The 23,505-nt window shown below is 35.5% G+C and overlaps 1 protein-coding gene across 3 annotated transcripts in view; it reads left to right on the top strand.

Annotated features, from left to right (window-relative positions):
* The window catches only part of LOC149791143 (rho GTPase-activating protein 18-like), a 225,489-nt gene that overhangs the window by 181,017 nt on the left and 20,967 nt on the right, over nt 1-23,505 (top strand). For all 3 annotated transcript variants that reach the window (XR_016423943.1, XR_016423942.1, XM_089973062.1), the window contains exons 16-17: nt 6,390-6,529; nt 17,504-17,610. Coding sequence is in view for 1 of the 3 variants with exons in the window: in XM_089973062.1 (XP_089829188.1) it covers nt 6,390-6,529; nt 17,504-17,610 (247 nt within the window). In the remaining 2 variants the exon portion in view is untranslated. The remainder of the gene's footprint in view (nt 1-6,389; nt 6,530-17,503; nt 17,611-23,505) is intronic.

Here is a 23,505-nt window from a genome sequence, read left to right as displayed (position 1 = left end):
TATTATACTGTCCATGAGATGGGTGAGGTGTATTATACTGTCCAGGAGATGGGTTAGATGTATTATACTGTCCAGGAGATGGGTGAGGTGTATTATACTGTCCAGGAGATGGGTTAGGTGTATTATACTGTCCATGAGATGGGTGAGGTATATTATACTATCCATGAGATGGGTTAGGTGTATTATACTGTCCATGAGATGGGTTAGGTGTATTATACTGTCCATGAGATGGGTGAGGTGTATTATACTGTCCAGGAGATTGGTTAGGTGTATTATACTATCCAGGAGGTGGGTTAGGTGTATTATACTGTCCAGGAGATGGGTGAGGTGTATTATACTGTCCAGGAGATGGGTTATGTGTATTATACTGTCCATGAGATGGGTGAGGTGTATTATACTATCCAGGAGGTGGGTTAGGTGTATTATACTGTCCAGGAGGTGGGTTAGGTGTATTATACTGTCCAGGAGATGGGTGAGGTGTATTATACTATCCATGAGATGGGTTAGGTGTATTATACTGTTCAGGAGATGGGTTAGGTGTATTATACTATCCAGGAGGTGGGTTAGGTGTATTATACTGTCCAGGAGATGGGTGAGGTGTATTATACTGTCCAGGAGATGGGTTAGATGTATTATACTGTCCATGAGATGGGTTAGGTGTATTATACTGTCCATGAGATGGGTTAGATGTATTATACTGTCCATGAGATGGGTTAGGTGTATTATACTGTCCATGAGATGGGTGAGGTGTATTATACTGTCCAGGAAATGGGTTAGATGTATTATACTGTCCAGGAGATGGTTGAGGTGTATTATACTGTCCAGGAAATGGGTTAGATGTATTATACTGGCCATGAGATGGGTGAGATGTATTATACTGTCCATGAGATGGGTTAGGTGTATTATACTGTCCAGGAGATGGGTTAGGTGTATTATACTGTCCATGAGATGGGTGAGGTGTATTATACTGTCCATGAGATGGGTTAGGTGTATTATACTGTCCAGGAGATGGGTTAGGTGTATTATACTGTCCATGAGATGGGTGAGGTGTATTATACTGTCCAGGAGATGGGTTAGATGTATTATACTGTCCATGAGATGGGTTAGGTGTATTATACTGTCCAGGAGATGGGTGAGGTGTATTATACAGTCCATGAGATGGGTGAGGTGTATTATACTGTCCAGGAGATGGGTTAGGTGTATTATACCGTCCAGGAGATGGGTGAGGTGTATTATACTGTCCAGGAGATGGGTGAGGTGTATTATACAGTCCGTGAGATGGGTGAGGTGTATTATACTGTCCATGAGATGGGTTAGATGTATTATACTGTCCATGAGATGGGTTAGGTGTATTATACTGTCCAGGAGATGGGTGTGCTGTATTATACAGTCCATGAGATGGGTGAGGTGTATTATACTGTCCAGGAGATGTGTTAGGTGTATTATACCGTCCAGGAGATGGGTTAGGTGTATTATACTGTCCATGAGATGGGTTAGATGTATTATACTGTCCAGGAGATGGGTTAGGTGTATTATACTGTCCATGAGATGGGTGAGGTGTATTATACTGTCCATGAGATGGGTGAGGTGTATTATACTGTCCATGAGATGGGTTAGATGTATTATACTGTCCAGGAGATGGGTTAGGCATATTATACTGTCCAGGAGATGGGTGAGGTGTATTATACTGTCCAGGAGATGGGTTAGGTGTATTATACTGTCCAGGAGATGGGTTAGGTGTATTATACTGTCCATGAGATGGGTTAGGTGTATTATACTGTCCAGGAGATGGGTTGGGTGTATTATACTGTCCATGAGATGGGTGAGGTGTATTATACTGTCCATGAGATGGGTTAGATGTATTATACTGTCCAGGAGATGGGTTAGGCATATTATACTGTCCAGGAGATGGGTGAGGTGTATTATACTGTCCAGGAGATGGGTTATATGTATTATACTGTCCATGGAATGGGTTAGGTGTATTATGCTGTCCATGAGATGGGTTAGATATATTATACTGTCCATGAGATGGGTTAGGTGTATTATACTGTCCATGAGATGGGTGAGATGTATTATACTGTCCATGAGATGGGTGAGATGTATTATACTGTCCCTGAGATGGGTGAGATGTATTATACTGTCCATGAGATGGGTTAGGTGTATTATACTGTCCATGAGATGGGTTAGATGTATTATACTGTCCATGAGATGGGTTAGGTGTATTATACTGTCCATGAGATGGATGAGGTGTATTATACTGTCCAGGAGATGGGTTAGGTGTATTATACTGTCCATGAGATGGGTGAGGTGTATTGTACTGTCCATGAGATGGGTTAGGTGTATTATACTGTCCAGGAGATGGGTTAGGTGTATTATACTGTCCATGAGATGGGTGAGGTGTATTATACTGTCCAGGAGATGGGTTAGATGTATTATACTGTCCATGAGATGGGTTAGGTGTATTATACTGTCCAGGAGATGGGTGAGGTGTATTATACTGTCCATGAGGTGGGTTAGGTGTATTATACTGTCCATGAGATGGGTTAGGTGTATTATACTGTCCAGGAGATGGGTTAGGTGTATTATACTGTCCATGAGATGGGTGAGGTGTATTATACTGCCCAGGAGACTTGTGTGTTATTGAGATTTGTGTTAATGTCCAGGAGATGTGTGTTACTGAGGTTCATATCACTGTCCAGGACACTTTGTGTTTGGTCCATGTCACTGTCCTGATGACTTGTGTGTTTGTGAATAACTTTTCAGGAGATGTGTGATTATTATATTCTTCTTTTAGCAGCTCAGACTTGGAGTTAACATTAATTGAACTAATGTCTGTACAAATTACTGAAATCTGTGTATCAGTTACGTTAATTGAGCTTATGTCTGTACTAATTACTGAAATCTGTGTATTAGCAACATTAATTGAACTTATGTCTGTACTAATTACTGTGTATCAGTTAACGGTAATTGAACTTATGTCTGTACAAATTATTGTATATCAGTAATATTAATTGCACTTATGACTGTACCAATTACTGTGTATCAGTTAACGGTAATTGAACTTATGTCTGTACCAATTTCTGTGTATCAGTTAACGGTAATTTAACTTATGTCTGTACTAATTACTGTGTATCAGTTAATGGTAATTGAACTTATGTCTGTACAAATTACTGTGTATCAGTTAATGGTAATTGAACTTATGTCTGTATTAATTACTGTGTATCAGTTAATGGTAATTGAACTTATGTCTGTACAAATTACTGTGTATCAGTTAATGGTAATTGAACTTATGTCTGTACTAATTACTGTGTATCAGTTAATGGTAATTGAACTTATGTCTGTACTAATTACTGTGTATCAGTAACATTAATTGCACTTATGTCTGTGCTAATTGCTGAAATCTGTGTATCTGTAATGTCAGCTGAATTTATGTCTGTGCTAGTTACTGAAATATGTGTATCATTAGCATTAATTGAACTTACGTCTACTAATTACCGTGCATCAGCAGTCAGGTTGGATGAAATAAGTCCGATTTCAAATGGACTAATCATATGTCTTAAGCCTAGGTGTGTTTGTAAAACTGTTGACAGATTATATGCAACTGTATCATTAATTTATTACAAATATTAATCAAAAACTTGTCTTTTGTGCAGTTTAATGAAATTATTAATTTTGGGCAAGTAGAAAATGTTTGGTTTTTGTATCCTTTGTGAATCATGTTAGCACTAAAGTTTTAATTGTCACCAATTTAGTGAATCAATGACAAAAAAGTGGCAGATTAGGGTTAACCCTAACCTGTTCTGGACATTTTTTGTAACAGGTTCCATGTCAGTATTCATTTGCCTTGCTAGTATTCAGTTCCATGTCAGTATTCATTCATGAGGGTGTGGACTGACTTGTTTATGGATGTAGTATCTAAGCATGCACCACTGAAAGTACATCGAGTAAAGACTGATATTCAACCTAATTGGCTTACTACTGAAATCCTAGATGCCATGAAAACACGAGACAAATTCAAGGCTATGGAAAACCATGCACAATATAAAGTATGGAGAAATAAAATAACAAGTATGATCAAAAAAGCTAAAAAAACTTATTATCAATCATTGCTTGAAAACAAAAAGAGCAACACAAACTCCATTTGGAAAGTCTTCAATGAACTCACTGGAGGAACGCACAAAAAACAGACAAATAAAATTCACTCACTTCTAGTAAATGACACCATAGTCACTGATGAAACTGACATTGCAAATGTTTTCAATGATTTTTTCATCAACATTACCACAAAGTTAAAAGAGCCAGTGATAGAAAACAACTTTAATGAACTGAAAAAGTTCTGCAGCAGTAAAATCTCAAAGGAGGTATGTTTCTCTATCCCACCAGTGTCAAAAAACTTTGTTAAAAAATGTCTCAGTGAACTTGATACCAAAAAAGCTACAGGACTTGATCAGATTGGTCCACGACTCATTAAATCTTCTGCCTTTGCTATTGTAGATAGCATAACATTCATAATTAATTTAAGTATTGCAACCTTATCTGTCCCCAAAATATGGAAAACTGCAAAAGTAACTCCTATTCACAAATCTGGTTCTAAGGATGATGCTGATAACTACCGACCAATTTCAATACTACCAAACTTGTCAAAATTGATTGAAAAACATGTCCATGACTCATTCATGTCATATTTAACCAAACACTTGCTGTTACACCCTAATCAATCAGGCTTTAGACAGAACCATTCCTGTGAGACTGCCTTGATCTCCCTAACTGGTAAATGGCTTCAAGCACTTGACCAAGGTAGAATAATAGGAACTGTATTTGTAGATTTCAGGAAAGCTTTTGACATGGTGGATCATGAAATCCTTTTGAAGAAACTGAAAATCTACCAGTGTGATGAAATAACAATTAGATGGTTTACTTCGTACTTAAATGAGAGAACACAACATGTTTACATAAATAACGTTCTGTCTGAACCTGAAACAATTAGATATGGAGTACCACAAGGCTCAATTCTAGGTCCACTACTATTCATTTTATTTATTAATGACCTACCACTTTTACTAAGAGACTCAATAACATCTACAGATCTCTATGCAGATGACACAACATTGTCAGACATCCAAAACACAAAGCATGAGCTCGAAATTTCTTTACAGAATGCCCTAAACAAACTGGAAAACTGGTGCACATGTAATGGCATGGTGGTAAATACTGGTAAAACTAAAATATTACTTATCTCAACACGGCAAAGAAGGACAAATCTTGATAGTGATGAACTATGTCTGACATGGAAGGATACAAATCTGCAAATAGTCTGTCATGATAGGCTACTTGGTGTTCTGGTAGATAATAACCTATCATGGACTGAACATATCAAACATACCAGTAAAAAAGTCAATTCAAGTTTATGGCTTCTCAGTAGGATAAGACATTTTCTCCCTGAAAGGCACAGGAAACTATTTTATAACAGTTACATACAACTCTATTTGGACTACTGTAGTACAGTATGGGGTAATTCAAATGATAAAAACATAGCAAAGCTGGCACATCTTCAAAAAAGAGCATTTGGGCTAATATCAATCCAGAAAGAAAGCAAGGAAAGTTTAGCTGGTAGGTTAAAAATATTACCTATTAAAGACCGAATCTGTTTGAGAAAAGCCAAATTAATGTACAGGATATCTCAGAATAGTGCTCCTGAATATTTACAATCACTATTCCAGTATAGGCTACCTGGTAATACTCCTCACCTGCGATCCATGTCAACCAAACAGTATAAAATTCCCAAACCAAATAAGGAGTTATTTAAAAAAAGTTTCCAATACTCTGGAACTCTGCTCTGGAATAGTATTCCAGCTGAGATTAGAAATGCCCACTCTATTTCCTTCTTCCAAACCCAATATATCCAGTGGCTTCAGAGATGCAGCTTAAATAAATGAATTCCTTTGTATGAGGGCCTCAAGGTAGATTAGTTTTTAGCTAATTGTGTTACCCTCTTTAAATAAGGTCATTATTATTATTATTATTATTATTATTATTATTATTTGCCTTGCTAGTATTCAGTTTCCATGTGAATATTAATTTGCCTTGCCAGTATTCAGTTTCCTTGTCAGTATTCATTTACATTTGTCTTGCTAGTATACTGTTTCCTTGTCAGAATTCATTTGCCTTGTCAGTATTCATTTTCTTCATCAATAATCATTTGCCTTGCCAGCATTCAGTTTCCTTGTCAATATTCATTTGCCTTGCCAGTATTTGGTTTCCATGTCAATATTCATTTGCCTTGTCAGTATTCAGTTTCCATATCAGTATTAATTTGCCTTGTCAGTATTCAGTTTCCATGTCAGTATTAATTTGCTTTGGCTGATTCTCATTATGATATATTCTGACAGGCAGACTTTCAGGAGGGGGTGATACGAGTCCAGGCACCCAATCTCACCAAGAGCAGCATGGCAATACAACTAGATGACAAAATGACAGCTGGAGACATTGTTGCTAAATTCCGTCAAATCCAGACGACAGGAGATAGCAGGTACAAACTGTAATAATCTTCTGTATGTCACTTAACTTGGGTTGGTGGTTCTTTCCGGGGTTTTCCCAGGTTCTTCCTCCACCATTAATACTGGCTGCCATGTATATCCTTTCCTGTGCTGAAAAATGGCGTTAAACCCTACAACAACAGCAATACTTAACTTGGGCAATAATGGGCAAATTTGGCAGAAATGGGTAGGTGTGCACATACTACAGTAACTTTTATATAATTCTACACTTAAACTTAATGGACAGAAGGTAAATTCAGGGGACATGGGGATTTCTGGTGTATTTGTACACCAAACTTAGACTTTACATGCAGCAGGTAAATTTAGGGAACATGGCAAAATATCTTATATATTTGTAATTCACACAGGCAAAAGGGTAAATTCAGGGGACATGGCAATATCTGCTATATTTGTATACCACACAGGCAAAAGGGTAAATTCAGAGGACATGGCAATATCTGCTATATTTGTATACCACACAGGCAAAAGGGTAAATTCAGGGGACATGGCAATGACATGTACAAGCTACATTAATTTATATACCAATTCAGGGAATGGCAGGGTTAAGGTTAGGATATGGGGTAGGATTAGGAGTTGGGATGGCAAGTTAAGCAGATCTGCCAACCCTTATGATTTTGCTATAAGTCTTATGAAAATTACCCTTAAAGTACAGACTTACTGCATAAAAGCAAAAACTATGGAAAAATTATCATTGCCAAAAAATCCAGAAAATTTTGTTCATCCATGTTTGAATTAGATCTGGGTTCATATTAGAATTAATGAAATTAGTAAGGGAACCAGACAAACTGTACAGCAGTACCTCAGATGCTTTAATCTGCACCTATTTGTTCACTCAAAGCATCTGCATGATCAAACTGTTCATTGTAGAATTTTTTTAAAATGGCATCCAGCAAGATGCATGTTTAAGACGAAAGGGAAAATAAGCCTCTTGAAAAGTGTTAATAATCAACACTGAAGAATAAAAATGAATATTCAGATTCCTGTGAAAAAAAGCTGGAAGAATACAATTATGTTTATTGGACATCACATGCCAATTTGAGTATGACTCATGGTGGGAGATATGATAGTCGTCATGTGAATTGGAAAATGATAAGAATTACATTAAGTTGAGAGATAGCAACAAGCCATTGGGCTACATAAGGTTTGGAACTTGTGAATCTTTCGAAGTGAATCTCAGTTCAAATCTTGATGAAGTTCAAGATGGAAGTCGATGATGTCTTTAATAGCCTTTATGTGCTGATGTGTGAACAGTCTCTTGTTGAGTCACAGAAAATATTATTCCAGTTTTGAATTCAGTATGAATTCCAGTGAATGTCTTTGTCCATGAATTATATCAGAGCACTTTTGTGTTTCCAGAGAAACTAATCACTTGAATTCAACAATTTGACTCGAATAAAATTCACTTCAAACTGGATACAACATAATACAACTTAACGTGTCAAGTGTTTTAAGCTCAACTGAAAACCTTTATTAAAACATCAGTTTTACAACTTAGTCACAAAACATTCCCAGATGAGGATCAAAAGTTCATTCTTCTGGAAAAAATAAAATATTGTTACCAATTATCACATGATAAATATCACGTAGTCCAGGTATGACCTTGACTCAACGATTCTTACTCTGTGAAAGATATTATTTATTTATTTTTAAACTTGTTTAACCAAAACTGTCACTGATTTTAGAAGAAGGTCAGCAACTAGATATAATATTTCTTTACCCATAGCATATAAAGAAAATAAAAAAATAAAAATAAAATATTAAAAATTAACAAACAAATAAAATTAAGTTAAATATTCATAACGTGTCATTTGATGAGTTGGGAAGTACATTATGTTTGACCAATTAGGAAGCACATTACATTTAACCAAATAGGAAACAGATTTGACAGAATATGAAATAGGTTGCATTTGCAGATATGTTGAAATAGTGGGTGTAAACCTCACATGTGTAAGTAACAGTAATTCTAAGATTCATTTTTCTGTTGGAAACATTACCTTATAATATTTATGTTCGAAATTTAATGTGATCTACCTTTTAGACCAGCCCTCCCAGAAAGGGCAGAAATAAGCAAGGCAGCTGTTAGTACTATTTGTATAAGTCTTTGGTGTGACTAGACCAGGGATCGAACCCATTACCTCCCATATCCGAGGTGGACGCTCTAACCACTAGGCCACCAGAGCGGTCGAGATACCATTGTAATATGTTCTCTGTTAGGTGGCTACCTGTATGCCATTATAATATTTTCTCTGTTATGTGGCTACCTGTGTGCCATTATAATATGTTCTCTGTTAGGTGGCTACCTGTATGCCATTATAATATTGTCTCTATTATGTGCTACCTGTATGCCATTATAATATGTTCTCTGTTATGTGGCTAACTGAATGTCATATGTTCTCTGTTATGTGGCTACCTGTATGCCATTATAATATTTTCTCTGTTATGTGGCTACCTGTATGCCATTATAATATGTTCTCTGTTATGTGGATAACTGAATGCCATTATAATATGTTCTCTGTTAGGTGGCTACCTGTATGCCATCATAATATTTTCTGTTATGTGGCTACCTGTATGCCATTATAATATTGTCTCTGTTATGTGGCTACCTGTATGCCATTTTAATATGTTCTCTGTTATGTGGCTACCTGTGTGCCATTATAATATGTTCTCTGTTAGGTGGCTACCTGTATGCCATTATAATATGTTCTCTGTTATGTGGATAACTGAATGTCATTATAATATGTTCTCTGTTAGGTGGCTACCTGTATGCCATTATAATATGTTCTCTGTTAGGTGGCTACCTGTATGCCATTATAATATGTTCTCTGTTAGGTGGCTACCTGTATGCCGGATATTCATAAGTTTAGGATTTTGCTTTGTGTGGCTAATACCATATCTGTCACCTCCTTAAATCTGCTAGATTCCTCAGAAAATATAAGCCTTCCTCCTACAGAGTCTGTATTGGTTATTGATCTCTTATTATTTTATTGATCTATTATTGCTTTATAGATCTACTATTGCCATGACAGCTGTGACATTATTTGGGTGCTTTCTGACAGCCACATCCACTGAACGTCTTTTCCTCCACCAAGCCATACCAGCTGACCAGCCAGCAATTTTTAACTATGCATATCAGAAGTTGGCTGCTATAATTGGGTGGGCCTCTTATTGGCTGTCAGCTTCTTACTTCATGGGATATTTATTAGGAATCCTGTCTGGCCTAATCTGTGTCTCAAAATTCGGGATTTAATCCGTGCATTTCATTCATTAGACCAGGGTGAAACGATACACCTGTGCCACATATTGATATGATTCATGATACACAGCCTTCGATATGATACATATTGATACTCATATGAACTTATTGGTCTTTCCATCTTAGGAAGGAAGGTGTTGGTTCTTATGTTGACATAGAGGTTGTATTTCCAGGTTACAGACACAGATATAGTTATAATATATTTATATGCATATTTCATTGATGACAAGACAACAAAAATATTTTCAAACAGACTACAAGTTGGTTGTCAGTGAGTTTTATCCTACGTTTTAAGCTAGTTTATAGTAGCTCCATTTGACTCACTTTAGTCGCCAGGCCCTTTGCTTTGCATGGCATGAGTGCTTTGAAAACAGCTTATTACCAGTTTTATGTCACACTGAAATATGGAAGACATTAAGATGTTACCTTCAGACAGTAAAACTATTTCCTCATGCAAAGAAAATCTCATCTGGAACAAATCCGGGAATGAGAATGAATACCTACAATATCTGTCATACTGTACTTCCTGAAGATGTGAAAGTCCACTGCGGCAACATGTGCTTTTATTTGTTAGTGAAGAAAGAAGACAGTTGACAACACCCTTTCATATTCTATATTTTTTTAAATTGTACACAGGATAATAAACTTGAGCGCTTTTAAAGTCTGCACCCTTGCCGATTTTGTGCCTTCATGCATTGGTTAAATATCCCAATTTGTTCCCCGTGTACAGTTTAAGGAGAGATGTTGCCAGGATTTTATCTTAAGGGGGACTTCACCGTTTGTTACTGAAAGAAGGGGGGAGTAGCAGAGAAGACAGAGGAGGAAATGGTTCAGTATTTACCTAAAACTTAAATGTTTTTTTCTTTCTTTCTGCTCCACATTTTTAGAGCTCAGCTGAAATCAAAATTTTACGTTACATCTATTGTGTTAAGCATTATTGTATTATTTCTGAGCATAATCTGTTTCTTTTCTGTGCATGAATACTTTACTGTGTATGAATACTTTTCTGTGTATGAATTCTGTGCATGAATACTTTTCTGTGTATGAATACTTTTCTGTGTATGAATAATTTTCTGTGTATGAATACATTTGTGTATGAACACTTTTCTGTGTATGAATACTTTTTTATGAATACTTTTCTGTGTATGAATACTTTTCTGTGTATGAATACATTTCTGTGTATGAATACTTTTCTGTGTATGAATACATTTCTGTGTATGAATACCTTTCTATGTATGAATACATTTCTGTGTATGAATACTTTTCTGTGTATGAATACATTTCTGTGCATGAATACATTTTTATGAATACTTTTCTGTGTATGAATACATTTCTGTGTATGAATACCTTTCTGTGCATGAATACTTTTCTGTGCATGAATACATTTCTGTGTATGAATACCTTTCTGTGTATGAATACTTTTCTGTGTATGAATACATTTCTGTGTATGAACACCTTTCTGTGTATGAATACATTTCTGTGTATGAATACATTTCTGTGCATGAATACTTTTCTGTGTATGAATACATTTCTGTGCATGAATACTTTTCTGTGTATGAATACATTTCTGTGTATGAATACATTTCTGTGTCTGTATGAATGCATTTCAGTGCATGAATACCTTTCTGTGTATGAATACATTTCTGTGTATGAATACTTTTCTGTGCATGAATACTTTTCTGTGTATGAATACATTTCTGTGTATGAATACATTTCTGTGTCTGTATGAATGCATTTCAGTGCATGAATACCTTTCTGTGTGTGAATACATTTCTGTGTATGAATACTTTTCTGTGCATGAATACATTTCTGTGTATGAATACTTTTCTGTGTATGGATACATTTCTGTGTATGAATACCTTTCTGTGTATGAATACATTTCTGTGCATGAATACTTTTTTTGTGTATGAATACCTTTCTGTGCATTAATACATTTCTGTGTATGAATACTTTTCTGTGTATGAATACTTTTCTGTGTATGAATACATTTCTATGCTTGTTCCTGAAGAGGCATATGCATAGCTGGCTTGAAGATGTTGAGAAACTTTGTGGCTGTTATTTTTCAGAGCTCACAAATATTATGTTTTGGATACATTTACTCCAAAATAGGATTTTTCACCAACATAAACTTACTTTCTTGATCAATAATTTACTGACTGCCATTCCAGATTTCTTATCTGTTCCATAATGCTGTGTTTGGGTTTTTAGTCCATCAGTGCCATAATCTGCTTGTGCAGACAGAGGCATTCAAATAAATAGCTTCTTAATTTTATTTTTTTAGCCTTGTTTATACAAATTATCTTAACCCCAATAAGGACATATTATTGCAGGGCTGATAAAACAATGAAAATTGGAGCCTGCTTTAAAATTGTAAATATGATTCAATATTATACCCTTTCTACATTTAATTTCAAAATACTCTGAAAGAGGGATTGACTGTCATCCAGTCTGTTTTTGCCCATCTAACATGTACAACTGACTCATATTAATAACCATTTTCAGGCTCAAAATCACTAACTGGTATCTTCATTAACAATTTCACTACCACCACCCAATATTTGCCAAATGAAAGTGTAATGAACCATGCAGAGAATCAGCCATGATGGATTTTCTAGGTAGCCGGTATTTTAAACACACATTTGTGAAACATTAAAACTATGCCATAATGCTTATTTCAGGGCACAATGTGGCAATCAGATTTAGTGTAACAGCCAATCATGTCAAGCTTGAAGAACTGAGATGTGCAAACAGTTGCCTACCTGAAAATACATTTCATGACAAGAATGGTTAAAGAAAAATTTTATATTTTGCTGAGCACATTTTAATACAGGACTTTCAATTAATTTGTGGGATTTCTCACATATCACCGTTCTCCATTTGTGAGATCTGGATTCATGCAGTCGCAACAACGACAGCATCTCTGTCTAAGTGATCCATATCAATGACTTGTGTGCGAAGTTTTCTTCTTGCTTGTCATGTGCAAAGTTTACTTCCTGTTTGTCAGGCAGGGAATAAGCTACACTGATTCCTGATTGGTAGTTACTATTTAACATGGACTAGAACAAGCAATAACAGCCAATCAGATTTCAGTATTTTTCCATGTGACATATTGCTAGAAACTTTGCATAAAAGTTGTTATTAAATTTCATTATACATGTGATTAGCTCCCCTTTTTTCCTGACTTTTCCTGTTTTTTTAAAATGAATACAGGTGTACGTTTTTCTTGCTAAAAATATGTTTTTTTATTAACAAAAATAGTTAAAAATTTCCTTGCCATATTGGAAGTTGTCGATATCATTGTATCTCATCTTCATACTAATCAGCTTCTAAACATGTCAGAAAGGAAAGCAGAATATTCAGAATTTTCTCTAGGAAAGACAAGAAAACAGACCAGGAAGGACAATTGTGCAGTCTTCATTAGATTTGTGAAGCCATCTTGTAAAGGAGAAATATTTGTTTTGTAAATTGTGTAATGTGATTTTGCTATTGGGCATGCAAGCGTCCATGACATACAAGAACATGAAAAAGCTAATAAACATCTAGCTTGCTGCTTCATCATCAACAACTCAGCCTGAACTTATGACATAAATGCCAGAGAGAACCTTTTTGTAATTCGATTGAAATAATTTGGTTTATTAAATTTCTTTTAGAAATGAAACTTCTGCTTCCTGTTACTATAGTCTTGCTGGCAATTTATTTCGCACACGTTTTCCAGACAGTAAAATTGCAAAGGATTACTCATGTGCTAGAACAAAAACAGTTTAGTAAGAAAACTGCACAGAATTCAGATAATCACTTCTGGTTAACGACACCTTAGTCACTGATGACACTGACATTGCAAATGTTTTCAATGATTTTTTCACCAACATTACCACAAAGTAGGGGCCCTGAGTGGCCGAGTGGTCTAAAGCGCTGACTGTCACGGATCACTGCCATCTCATCTCTGTCTGCATGAGTTCGAGTCTCAGATTTGGCTAATGTGGTTATGTGAGAAAGCTTGCCAGTAGCTTCTCATGGGTCGGTGGTTCTTTCCAGGGGTTTCCCGGGTTCTTACTCCATCATTTATACTGGCCACCATTTATAGCCTATCTTGTGATGAAAAATGGCGTTAAACCCTACAACAACAACAACCACAAAGTTAAAAGAACCAGTGATAGAAAACAACTTTAATGAACTGAAAAAGTTCTGCAGCAGCAAAATCTCTAAGGAGGTATGTTTCTTTATCCCACCAGTATCACAAATCTTTGTTAAAAATTGTCTCAGTGAACTTGATACCAAGAAAGCTACAGGACTTGATCAGATTGGTCCACGACTCATTAAATCTTTGCCTCTGCTATTGTAGACAGCATAACATTCATAATTAATTTAAGTATTGCAACCTCATCTGTCCCCAAAATATGGAAAACTGCAAAAGTAACTCCTATTCACAAATCTGGTTCTAAGGATGATGCTGATAACCACCGACCAATCTCAATACTACCAAACTTGTCAAAATTTACTGAAAAACATGTCCATGACTCATTCATGTCATATTTAACCAAGCACTTGCTGTTACACCCTAATCAATCAGGCTTTAGATAGAAACATTCCTGTGAGACTGCCTTGATCTCCCTAACTGATAAATGGCTTCAAGCACTTGACCAAGGTAGAATAATAGGATCTGTATTTGTAGATTTCAAGAAAGTTTTGACATGGTGGATCATGAAATCCTTTTGAAGAAACTGAAAATCTACCATTATGATGAAAGAACAGTTAGATGGTTTACTTCTTACTTAAGTGAGAGAATATAACATGTTTACATAAATAATGTTCTGTCTGAACCTGGAACAATTAGATATGGAGTACCACAAGGCTCAATTCTAGGTCCATTACTATTCATTTTTATTTATTAATGACCCACCAATTTTACTAAGAGACTCAATATCATCTACAGATCTCTATGCAGATGACACAATATTGTCAGACGTCCAAAACATAAAGCCCTATGGTATTCTCTACTTAGTGGAATGAGTATATTGGTTATTTCATTAGAGGAATGATTATATTGGATATTTCATTTGTAGTCCAAAAATCTTTGCAAGCAAGGATAAACTTGTTCAATTGATCTTGGATTTTCTTTGCTTGTGATCCCTGCATCAGACCATTGTTCAGAAAAGGCACATTCTTGGCAGAGGTTTCTGAATACAAGCTGATTCATCAGCAGAGAGAGGTCCGACATTGCAAACTGAGAGATCCTGCCTTATTGTCTCTGGTTTCAGTCCCAGAAAGTGGCTGCCATAACTGGGATGGAATTTGGGCTTTTCACTTGCCATCCAAAAGTAATTCAGAAATAATCCAAGCTGTGAAGTAACTCTGGTAACTAGACTCGGATGGAAAAAAATCCTTGGCTGGTGATCTACAACAGGATCAAGAAACAGACATAACCTGGAAGAATCAAGCATTTCCCATCTTGCTGAAGCAACTGCAGGTCTTCCATCTCTGTCCAAACAGACAGTTAATGCACTGCTCTTGTCAAGAAAGCCATGCATTAAATGAAAGTTAATCCAGTGATGGAGAGATTTTCACGAGTTAGAAGGCCTTCATCTCTAAGGTATATTGGGAAAAGAGGCATGAATTTTTGCACTAGAGCAAGGAAGACAACATAGTTGCAATGGTTACCATATGTGGTTCCATTCCTCAGCTGTTAATAAATTTCTCTACCTCACAGTTACAAAAATTCCTGATTAACAGCAATCAATGGCTACCATGGGAGAGGGAATAAAGGCAATGTTATGGATTGCTTTGATTCATTGTCCAATTCATATTATAACTGCTTTAACAAGAATACATTTTGGATAAGCCTTCCACACAATCCCTACCTATGCAAGCATCCTTATTGATGTATCAGTCTTGCTTAAACTGACGAACATATAGCATAAAGGAAGCCACTTAGTAGAGACAGGGGAGGTAATTATAACAGATCTGTGGAAAGTTTCTTCCCCCAGATTAAGACATTGACAGAAATGACACAATTTATTCCCTTGCAGGAAGTTTATACATGGGAAGTATTGGACTGTAGATTCACAATGTAACTGTGATTGGACTGTGGATTCACAATGTAACTGTGATTGGACTATAGATTCACAATGTAACTGTGATTGGACTGTAGATTCATAATGTAACTGTGATTGGACTGTAGATTCACAATGTAACTGTGATTGGACTGTAGATTCACAATGTAACTGTGGTTGGACTGTAGATTCATAATGTAACTGTGATTGGACTGTAGATTCACAATGTAACTGATTGGACTGTAGAGTCACAATGTAACTGTGATTGGACTGTAGATTCATAATGTAACTGTGATTGGACTAGATTCACAGTGTAACTGTTATTGGACTGTAGATTCATAATGTAACTGTGATTGGACTGTAGATTCACAATGTAACTGATTGGACTGTAGATTCATAATGTAACTGTGATTGGACTTTAGATTCACAGTGTAACTGATTGGACTGTAGATTCACAATGTAACTGATTGGACTGTAGATTCATAATGTAACTGTGATTGGACTGTAGATTTATAATGTAACTGTGATTGGACTGTAGATTCATAATGTAACTGTGATTGGACTGTAGATTCACAATGTAACTGATTGGACTGTAGATTCACAATGTAACTGTGATTGGACTGTATATTCACGGTGTAACTGTGATTGGACTGTAGATTTATAATGTAACTGTGATTGAACTGTAGATTCACAGTGTAACTGTGGTTGGACTGTAGATTCACAATTTAACTGGTTGGACTGTAGATTCACAGTGTAACTGTTGTTGGACTGTAGATTCATAATGTAACTGTGATTGGACTGTAGATTCACAATGTAACTGATTGGACTAGATTCACAATGTAACTGATTGGACTATAGATTCATAATGTAACTGTGATTGGACTGTAGATTTATAATGTAACTGTGATTGGATTGTAAATTCATAATGTAACTGATTGGACTGCAGATTCATAATGTAACTGTTTGGACTGTAGATTCACAATGTAACTGTGATTGGACTGTATATTCACGGTGTAACTGATTGGACTGTAGATTTATAATGTAACTGTGATTGAACTGTAGATTCACAGTGTAACTGTGGTTGGACTGTAGATTCACAATTTAACTGGTTGGACTGTAGATTCACAGTGTAACTGTTGTTGGACTGTAGATTCATAATGTAACTGTGATTGGACTGTAGATTCACAATGTAACTGGTTGGACTGTAGATTCATAATGTAACTGTGATTGGACTGTAGATTCACAATGTAACTGTGATCGGACTGTAGATTCACAGTGTAACTGTGATTGGAAAATATTGTTGGAAGCATCATTCATAATGAAAATTTTCATTTACATAACTATATGTAATTCTCAGGCAATAGTTTAATTTAATGTATTGTTTGATATAAAATATGTTGTCAACAGAGTATTTTGCATTTCAAGATTGTTGATTTTATCCAAGTAAATTTTCTCAGTTGTTATGGAAACACTATTATTCTCATTACAGTGTTCAATAAATCACTCACAAAGGACCATTTAAGTTTCAGAAATGACTGGCATGCATGTAGATTGAAAGTAGATAGAATTAAGTTTAATATTATGTACAGAAGGGTTGGAATTGACTGCTAACAATGTTTCTTGGTCTCTCTTTCAACGAACAGAAATCACCGGACTGAAAGGGGTGCATATGTGGCTATCTATTCAGATCCTCAAAAGGTCAGCTATGCTGGGGACAATACATGCCTGTATGAAGTGGGGGGCAACATTGGTAAGTGATGGGAGGAATGCAGTATTGGTATTTGATGGGAGGGATGTAGAATTGGTAAGTGTTGGGCGGAATGCAGTATTGGTAAGTGATGGGAGGAATGTAGTACTGGTAAGTGATGGGAGGGATGCAATTATATAATGATAAGTTTGGACTGAATGCAATAATGATAAGTGTTGGGACTGAATGCAATAATGATAAGTGTTGGGACTGAATGCAGTAATAATAAGTGTTGGGACTGAATGCAATAATGATAAGTGTTTGGACTGGATACAATAACGATAAGTGTTGGGATTTAATGCAATAATGATAAGTGATGGGACTGAATGCAATAATGATAAGTGTTGGGACTGAATGCAATAATGATAAGTGTTGGGACTGAATGCAATAATAATAAGTGTTTGGACTAAATGCAATAATGATAAGTGTTGGGACTGAATGCAATAATAATAAGTGTTGGGACTGAATGCAATAATGATAAGTGTTTGGACTGGATACAGTAATGATAAGTGTTGGGATTTAATGCAATAATGATAACTGTTGGGATTTAATGCAATAATGATAAGTGTTGGGACTGAATGCAATAATGATAAGTGTTGGGACTGAATGCAATAATAATAAGTGTTGGGACTGAATGCAATAATGATAAGTGTTGGGACTGAATGCAATAATGATAATTGTTGGGACTGAATGCAATAATGATAAGTGTTGGGACTGAATGCAATAATGATAAGTGTTGGGACCGAATGCAATAATGATAAGTGTTTGGACTGAATACAACAATGATAAGTGTTGGGATTTAATGCAGTAATGATAAGTGTTTGCACTGAATGCAATAATGATAAGTGTTGGGACTGAATGCAATAATAATAAGTGTTGGGACTGAATGCAATAATGATAAGTGTTGGGACTGAATGCAATAATGATAAGTGTTGGGACTGAATGCAATAATGATAAGTGTTGGGATTTAATGCAATAATGATAAGTGTTGGGATTTAATGCAGTAATGATAAGTGTTGGGATTTCATGCAATAATGATAAGTGTTGGGACTGAATGCAATAATGATAAGTGTTGGGACTGAATGCAATAATGATAAGTGTTGGGACTGAATACAGTAATGATAAGTGTTGGGATTTAATGCAATAATAAAAAGTCTTTGGACTGAATGCATTAATGATAAGTGTTGGGACTGAATTCAATAATGATAAGTGTTGGGACTGAATGCAATAATGATAAGTGTTGGGACTGAATGCAATAATGATAAGTGTTGGGACTGAATGCGATAATGATAAGTTTTTGGACTGAATGCAATAATGATAAGTGTTGGGACTGAATGCAATAATGATAAGTGTTTGGACTGAATGCAATAATGATAAGTGTTGGGATTTCATGCAATAATGATAAGTGTTTGGACTGAATGCAATAATGATAAGTGTTGGGACTGAATGCAATAATGATAAGTGTTGGGACTGAATACAGTAATGATAAGTGTTGGGATTTAATGCAATAATAATAAGTCTTTGGACTGAATGCATTAATGATAAGTGTTGGGACTGAATTCAATAATGATAAGTGTTGGGACTGAATGCAATAATGATAAGTGTTGGGACTGAATGCAATAATGATAAGTGTTGGGACTGAATGCGATAATGATAAGTTTTTGGACTGAATGCAAAATTGATAAGTGTTGGGACTGAATGCAATAATGATAAGTGTTTGGACTGAATGCAATAATGATAAGTGTTTGGACTGAATACAATAATGATAAGTGTTGGGACTGAATACAATAATGATAAGTGTTTGGACTGAATTCAATAATGATAAGTGTTTGGACTGGATACAATATGATAAGTGTTGGGACTGAATGCAATAATGATAAGTGTTGGGACTGAATGCAGTAATGATAAGTGTTGGGACTGAATGCAGTAATGATAAGTGTTGGGACTGAATGCAATAATGATAAGTGTTTAGACTGAATACAGTAATGATAAGTGTTGGGACTGAATGCAATAATGATAAGTGTTTGGACTGGATACAATAATGATAAGTGTTGGGACTGAATGCAGTAATGATGTGTTGGGACTGAATGCAATAATGATAAGTGTTTGGACTGAATACAATAATGATAAGTGTTTGGACTGAATGCAATAATGATAAGTGTTTGGACTGCATACAGTAATGATAAGTGTTGGGATTTAATGCAATAATGATAATTGTTGGGACTGAATGCAATAAGGATAAGTGTTGGGACTGAATGCAATAATGATAAGTGTTTGGACTGAATGCAATAATGATAAGTGTTGGGACTGAATGCAATAATGATAAGTGTTTGGACTGAATGCAATAATGATAAGTGTTGGGATTTCATGCAGTAATGATAAGTGTTTGGACTGAATGCAATAATGATAAGTGTTGGGACTGAATGCAATAATGATAAGTGTTGGGACTGAATGCAATAATGATAAGTGTTGGGACTGAATGCGATAATGATAAGTGTTAGGACTGAATGCAATAATGATAAGTGTTGGGACTGAATGCAATAATGATAAGTGTTTGGACTGAATGCAATAATGATAAGTGTTGGACTGAATACAATAATGATAAGTGTTTGGACTGAATTCAATAATGATAAGTGTTTGGACTGGATACAATATGATAAGTGTTGGGACTGAATGCAATAATGATAAGTGTTTCGACTGAATGCAATAATGATAAGTGTTTGGACTGAATACAATAATGATAAGTGTTGGGACTGAATACAATAATGATAAGTGTTTGGACTGAATTCAATAATGATAAGTGTTTGGACTGGATACAATATGATAAGTGTTGGGACTGAATGCAATAATGATAAGTGTTGGGACTGAATGCAGTAATGATAAGTGTTGGGACTGAATGCAGTAATGATAAGTGTTGGGACTGAATGCAATAATGATAAGTGTTTAGACTGAATACAGTAATGATAAGTGTTGGGACTGAATGCAATAATGATAAGTGTTTGGACTGGATACAATAATGATAAGTGTTGGGACTGAATGCAGTAATGATAAGTGTTGGGACTGAATGCAATAATGATAAGTGTTTGGACTGAATACAATAATGATAAGTGTTTGGACTGAATGCAATAATGATAAGTGTTCGGACTGCATACAGTAATGATAAGTGTTGGGATTTAATGCAATAATGATAATTGTTGGGACTGAATGCAATAAGGATAAGTGTTGGGACTGAATGCAATAATGATAAGTGTTGGGACTGGATACAATAATGATAAGTGTTGGGATTTAATGCAATAATGATAAGTGATGGGACTGAATGCAATAATGATAAGTGTTGGGACTGAATGCAATAATGATAAGTGTTGGGACTGAATGCAATAATAATAAGTGTTTGGACTAAATGCAATAATGATAAGTGTTGGGACTGAATGCAATAATAATAAGTGTTGGGACTGAATGCAATAATGATAAGTGTTTGGACTGGATACAGTAATGATAAGTGTTGGGATTTAATGCAATAATGATAACTGTTGGGATTTAATGCAATAATGATAAGTGTTGGGACTGAATGCAATAATGATAAGTGTTGGGACTGAATGCAATAATAATAAGTGTTGGGACTGAATGCAATAATGATAAGTGTTGGGACTGAATGCAATAATGATAATTGTTGGGACTGAATGCAATAATGATAAGTGTTGGGACTGAATGCAATAATGATAAGTGTTGGGACTGAATGCAATAATGATAAGTGTTTGGACTGAATACAACAATGATAAGTGTTGGGATTTAATGCAGTAATGATAAGTGTTTGGACTGAATGCAATAATGATAAGTGTTGGGACTGAATGCAATAATAATAAGTGTTGGGACTGAATGCAATAATGATAAGTGTTGGGACTGAATGCAATAATGATAAGTGTTGGGACTGAATGCAATAATGATAAGTGTTGGGATTTAATGCAATAATGATAAGTGTTGGGATTTAATGCAGTAATGAAAAGTGTTGGGATTTAATGCAATAATGATAAGTGTTGGGATTTCATGCAATAATGATAAGTGTTGGGACTGAATGCAATAATGATAAGTGTTGGGACTGAATACAGTAATGATAAGTGTTGGGATTTAATGCAATAATAATAAGTCTTTGGACTGAATGCATTAATGATAAGTGTTGGGACTGAATTCAATAATGATAAGTGTTGGGACTGAATGCAATAATGATAAGTGTTGGGACTGAATGCAATAATGATAAGTGTTGGGACTGAATGCGATAATGATAAGTGTTTGGACTGAATGCAATAATGATAAGTGTTGGGACTGAATGCAATAATGATAAGTGTTTGGACTGAATGCAATAATGATAAGTGTTTGGACTGAATACAATAATGATAAGTGTTTGGACTGAATTCAGTAATGATAAGTGTTTGGACTGGATACAATATGATAAGTGTTGGGACTGAATGCAATAATGATAAGTGTTGGGACTGAATGCAGCAATGATAAGTGTTGGGACTGAATGCAGTAATAATAAGTGTTGGGACTGAATGCAATAATGATAAGTGTTGGGACTGAATGCAATAATGATAAGTCTTTAGACTGAATACAGTAATGATAAGTGTTGGGACTGAATGCAATAATGATAAGTGTTTGGACTGGATACAATAATGATAAGTGTTGGGACTGAATGCAGTAATGATAAGTGTTGGGACTGAATGCAATAATGATAAGTGTTTGGACTGAATACAATAATGATAAGTGTTTGGACTGAATGCAATAATGATAAGTGTTTGGACTGCATACAGTAATGCTAAGTGTTGGGATTTAATGCAGTAATGATAATTGTTGGGACTGAATGCAATAAGGATAAGTGTTGGGACTGAATGCAATAATGATAAGTGTTTGGACTGGATACAATAATGATAAGTGTTGGGATTTAATGCAATGATGATAAGTGTTGGGACTGAATGCAATAATGATAAGTGTTTAGACTGAATGCAATAATGATAAGTGTTTGGACTGGATACAATAATGATAAGTGTTGGGATTTAATGCAATAATGATAAGTGATGGGACTGAATGCAATAATGATAAGTGTTGGGACTGAATGCAATAATGATAAGTGTTTGGACTGGATACAATAATGATAAGTGTTGGGATTTAATGCAGTAATGATAAGTGTTTGGACTGAATGCAATAATGATAAGTGTTGGGACTGAATACAATAATGATAAGTGTTTGGACTGAATGTGATAATGATAAGTGTTGGGACAGAATGCAATAATGATAAGTGTTTGGACTGCAAATCCATTCATTCAGTACACGCTTCAAATTGCCATGCAAACCCATTCATTTAGTACATGCTTCAGATTGCCATGCAAATCCATTCATTCAGTACACGTTTCAGATTGCCATGCAAATCCATGCAAATCCATTCATTTAGTACATGCTTCAGATTGCCATGCAAATCCATTTATTCAGTACATGCTTCAAATTGCCATGCAAATCCATTCATTCAGTACATGTTTCAGATTGCCATGCAAATCCATTCATTCAGTACATGCTTCAGATTGCCATGCAAATCCATTCATTTAGTACATGCTTCAAATTGTTATGCAAATCCATTCATTTAGTACATGCTTCAAATTGTCATGCAAATCCGTTCATTCAGTACATGCTTCAGATTGCCATGCAAATCCATTCATTCAGTACATGCTTCAAATTGCCACGCAAATCCATTCATTCAGTACATGCTTCAAATTGTCATGCAAATCCATTCATTTAGTACCTGCTTCAGATTGTCATGCAAATCCATTCATTCAGTACATGCTTCAAATTGCCATGCAAATCCATTCATTCAGTACATGCTTCAAATTGTCATGGAAATCCATTCATTTA

Source organism: Sinohyriopsis cumingii, chromosome 10 (genome assembly GCF_028554795.1).
Source record: "Sinohyriopsis cumingii isolate HCF-2022 chromosome 10, ASM2855479v2, whole genome shotgun sequence".
Classification (NCBI taxonomy): Eukaryota; Metazoa; Mollusca; class Bivalvia; order Unionida; family Unionidae; genus Sinohyriopsis; species Sinohyriopsis cumingii.
This window is presented reverse-complemented; position numbering and strand designations above follow the sequence as displayed.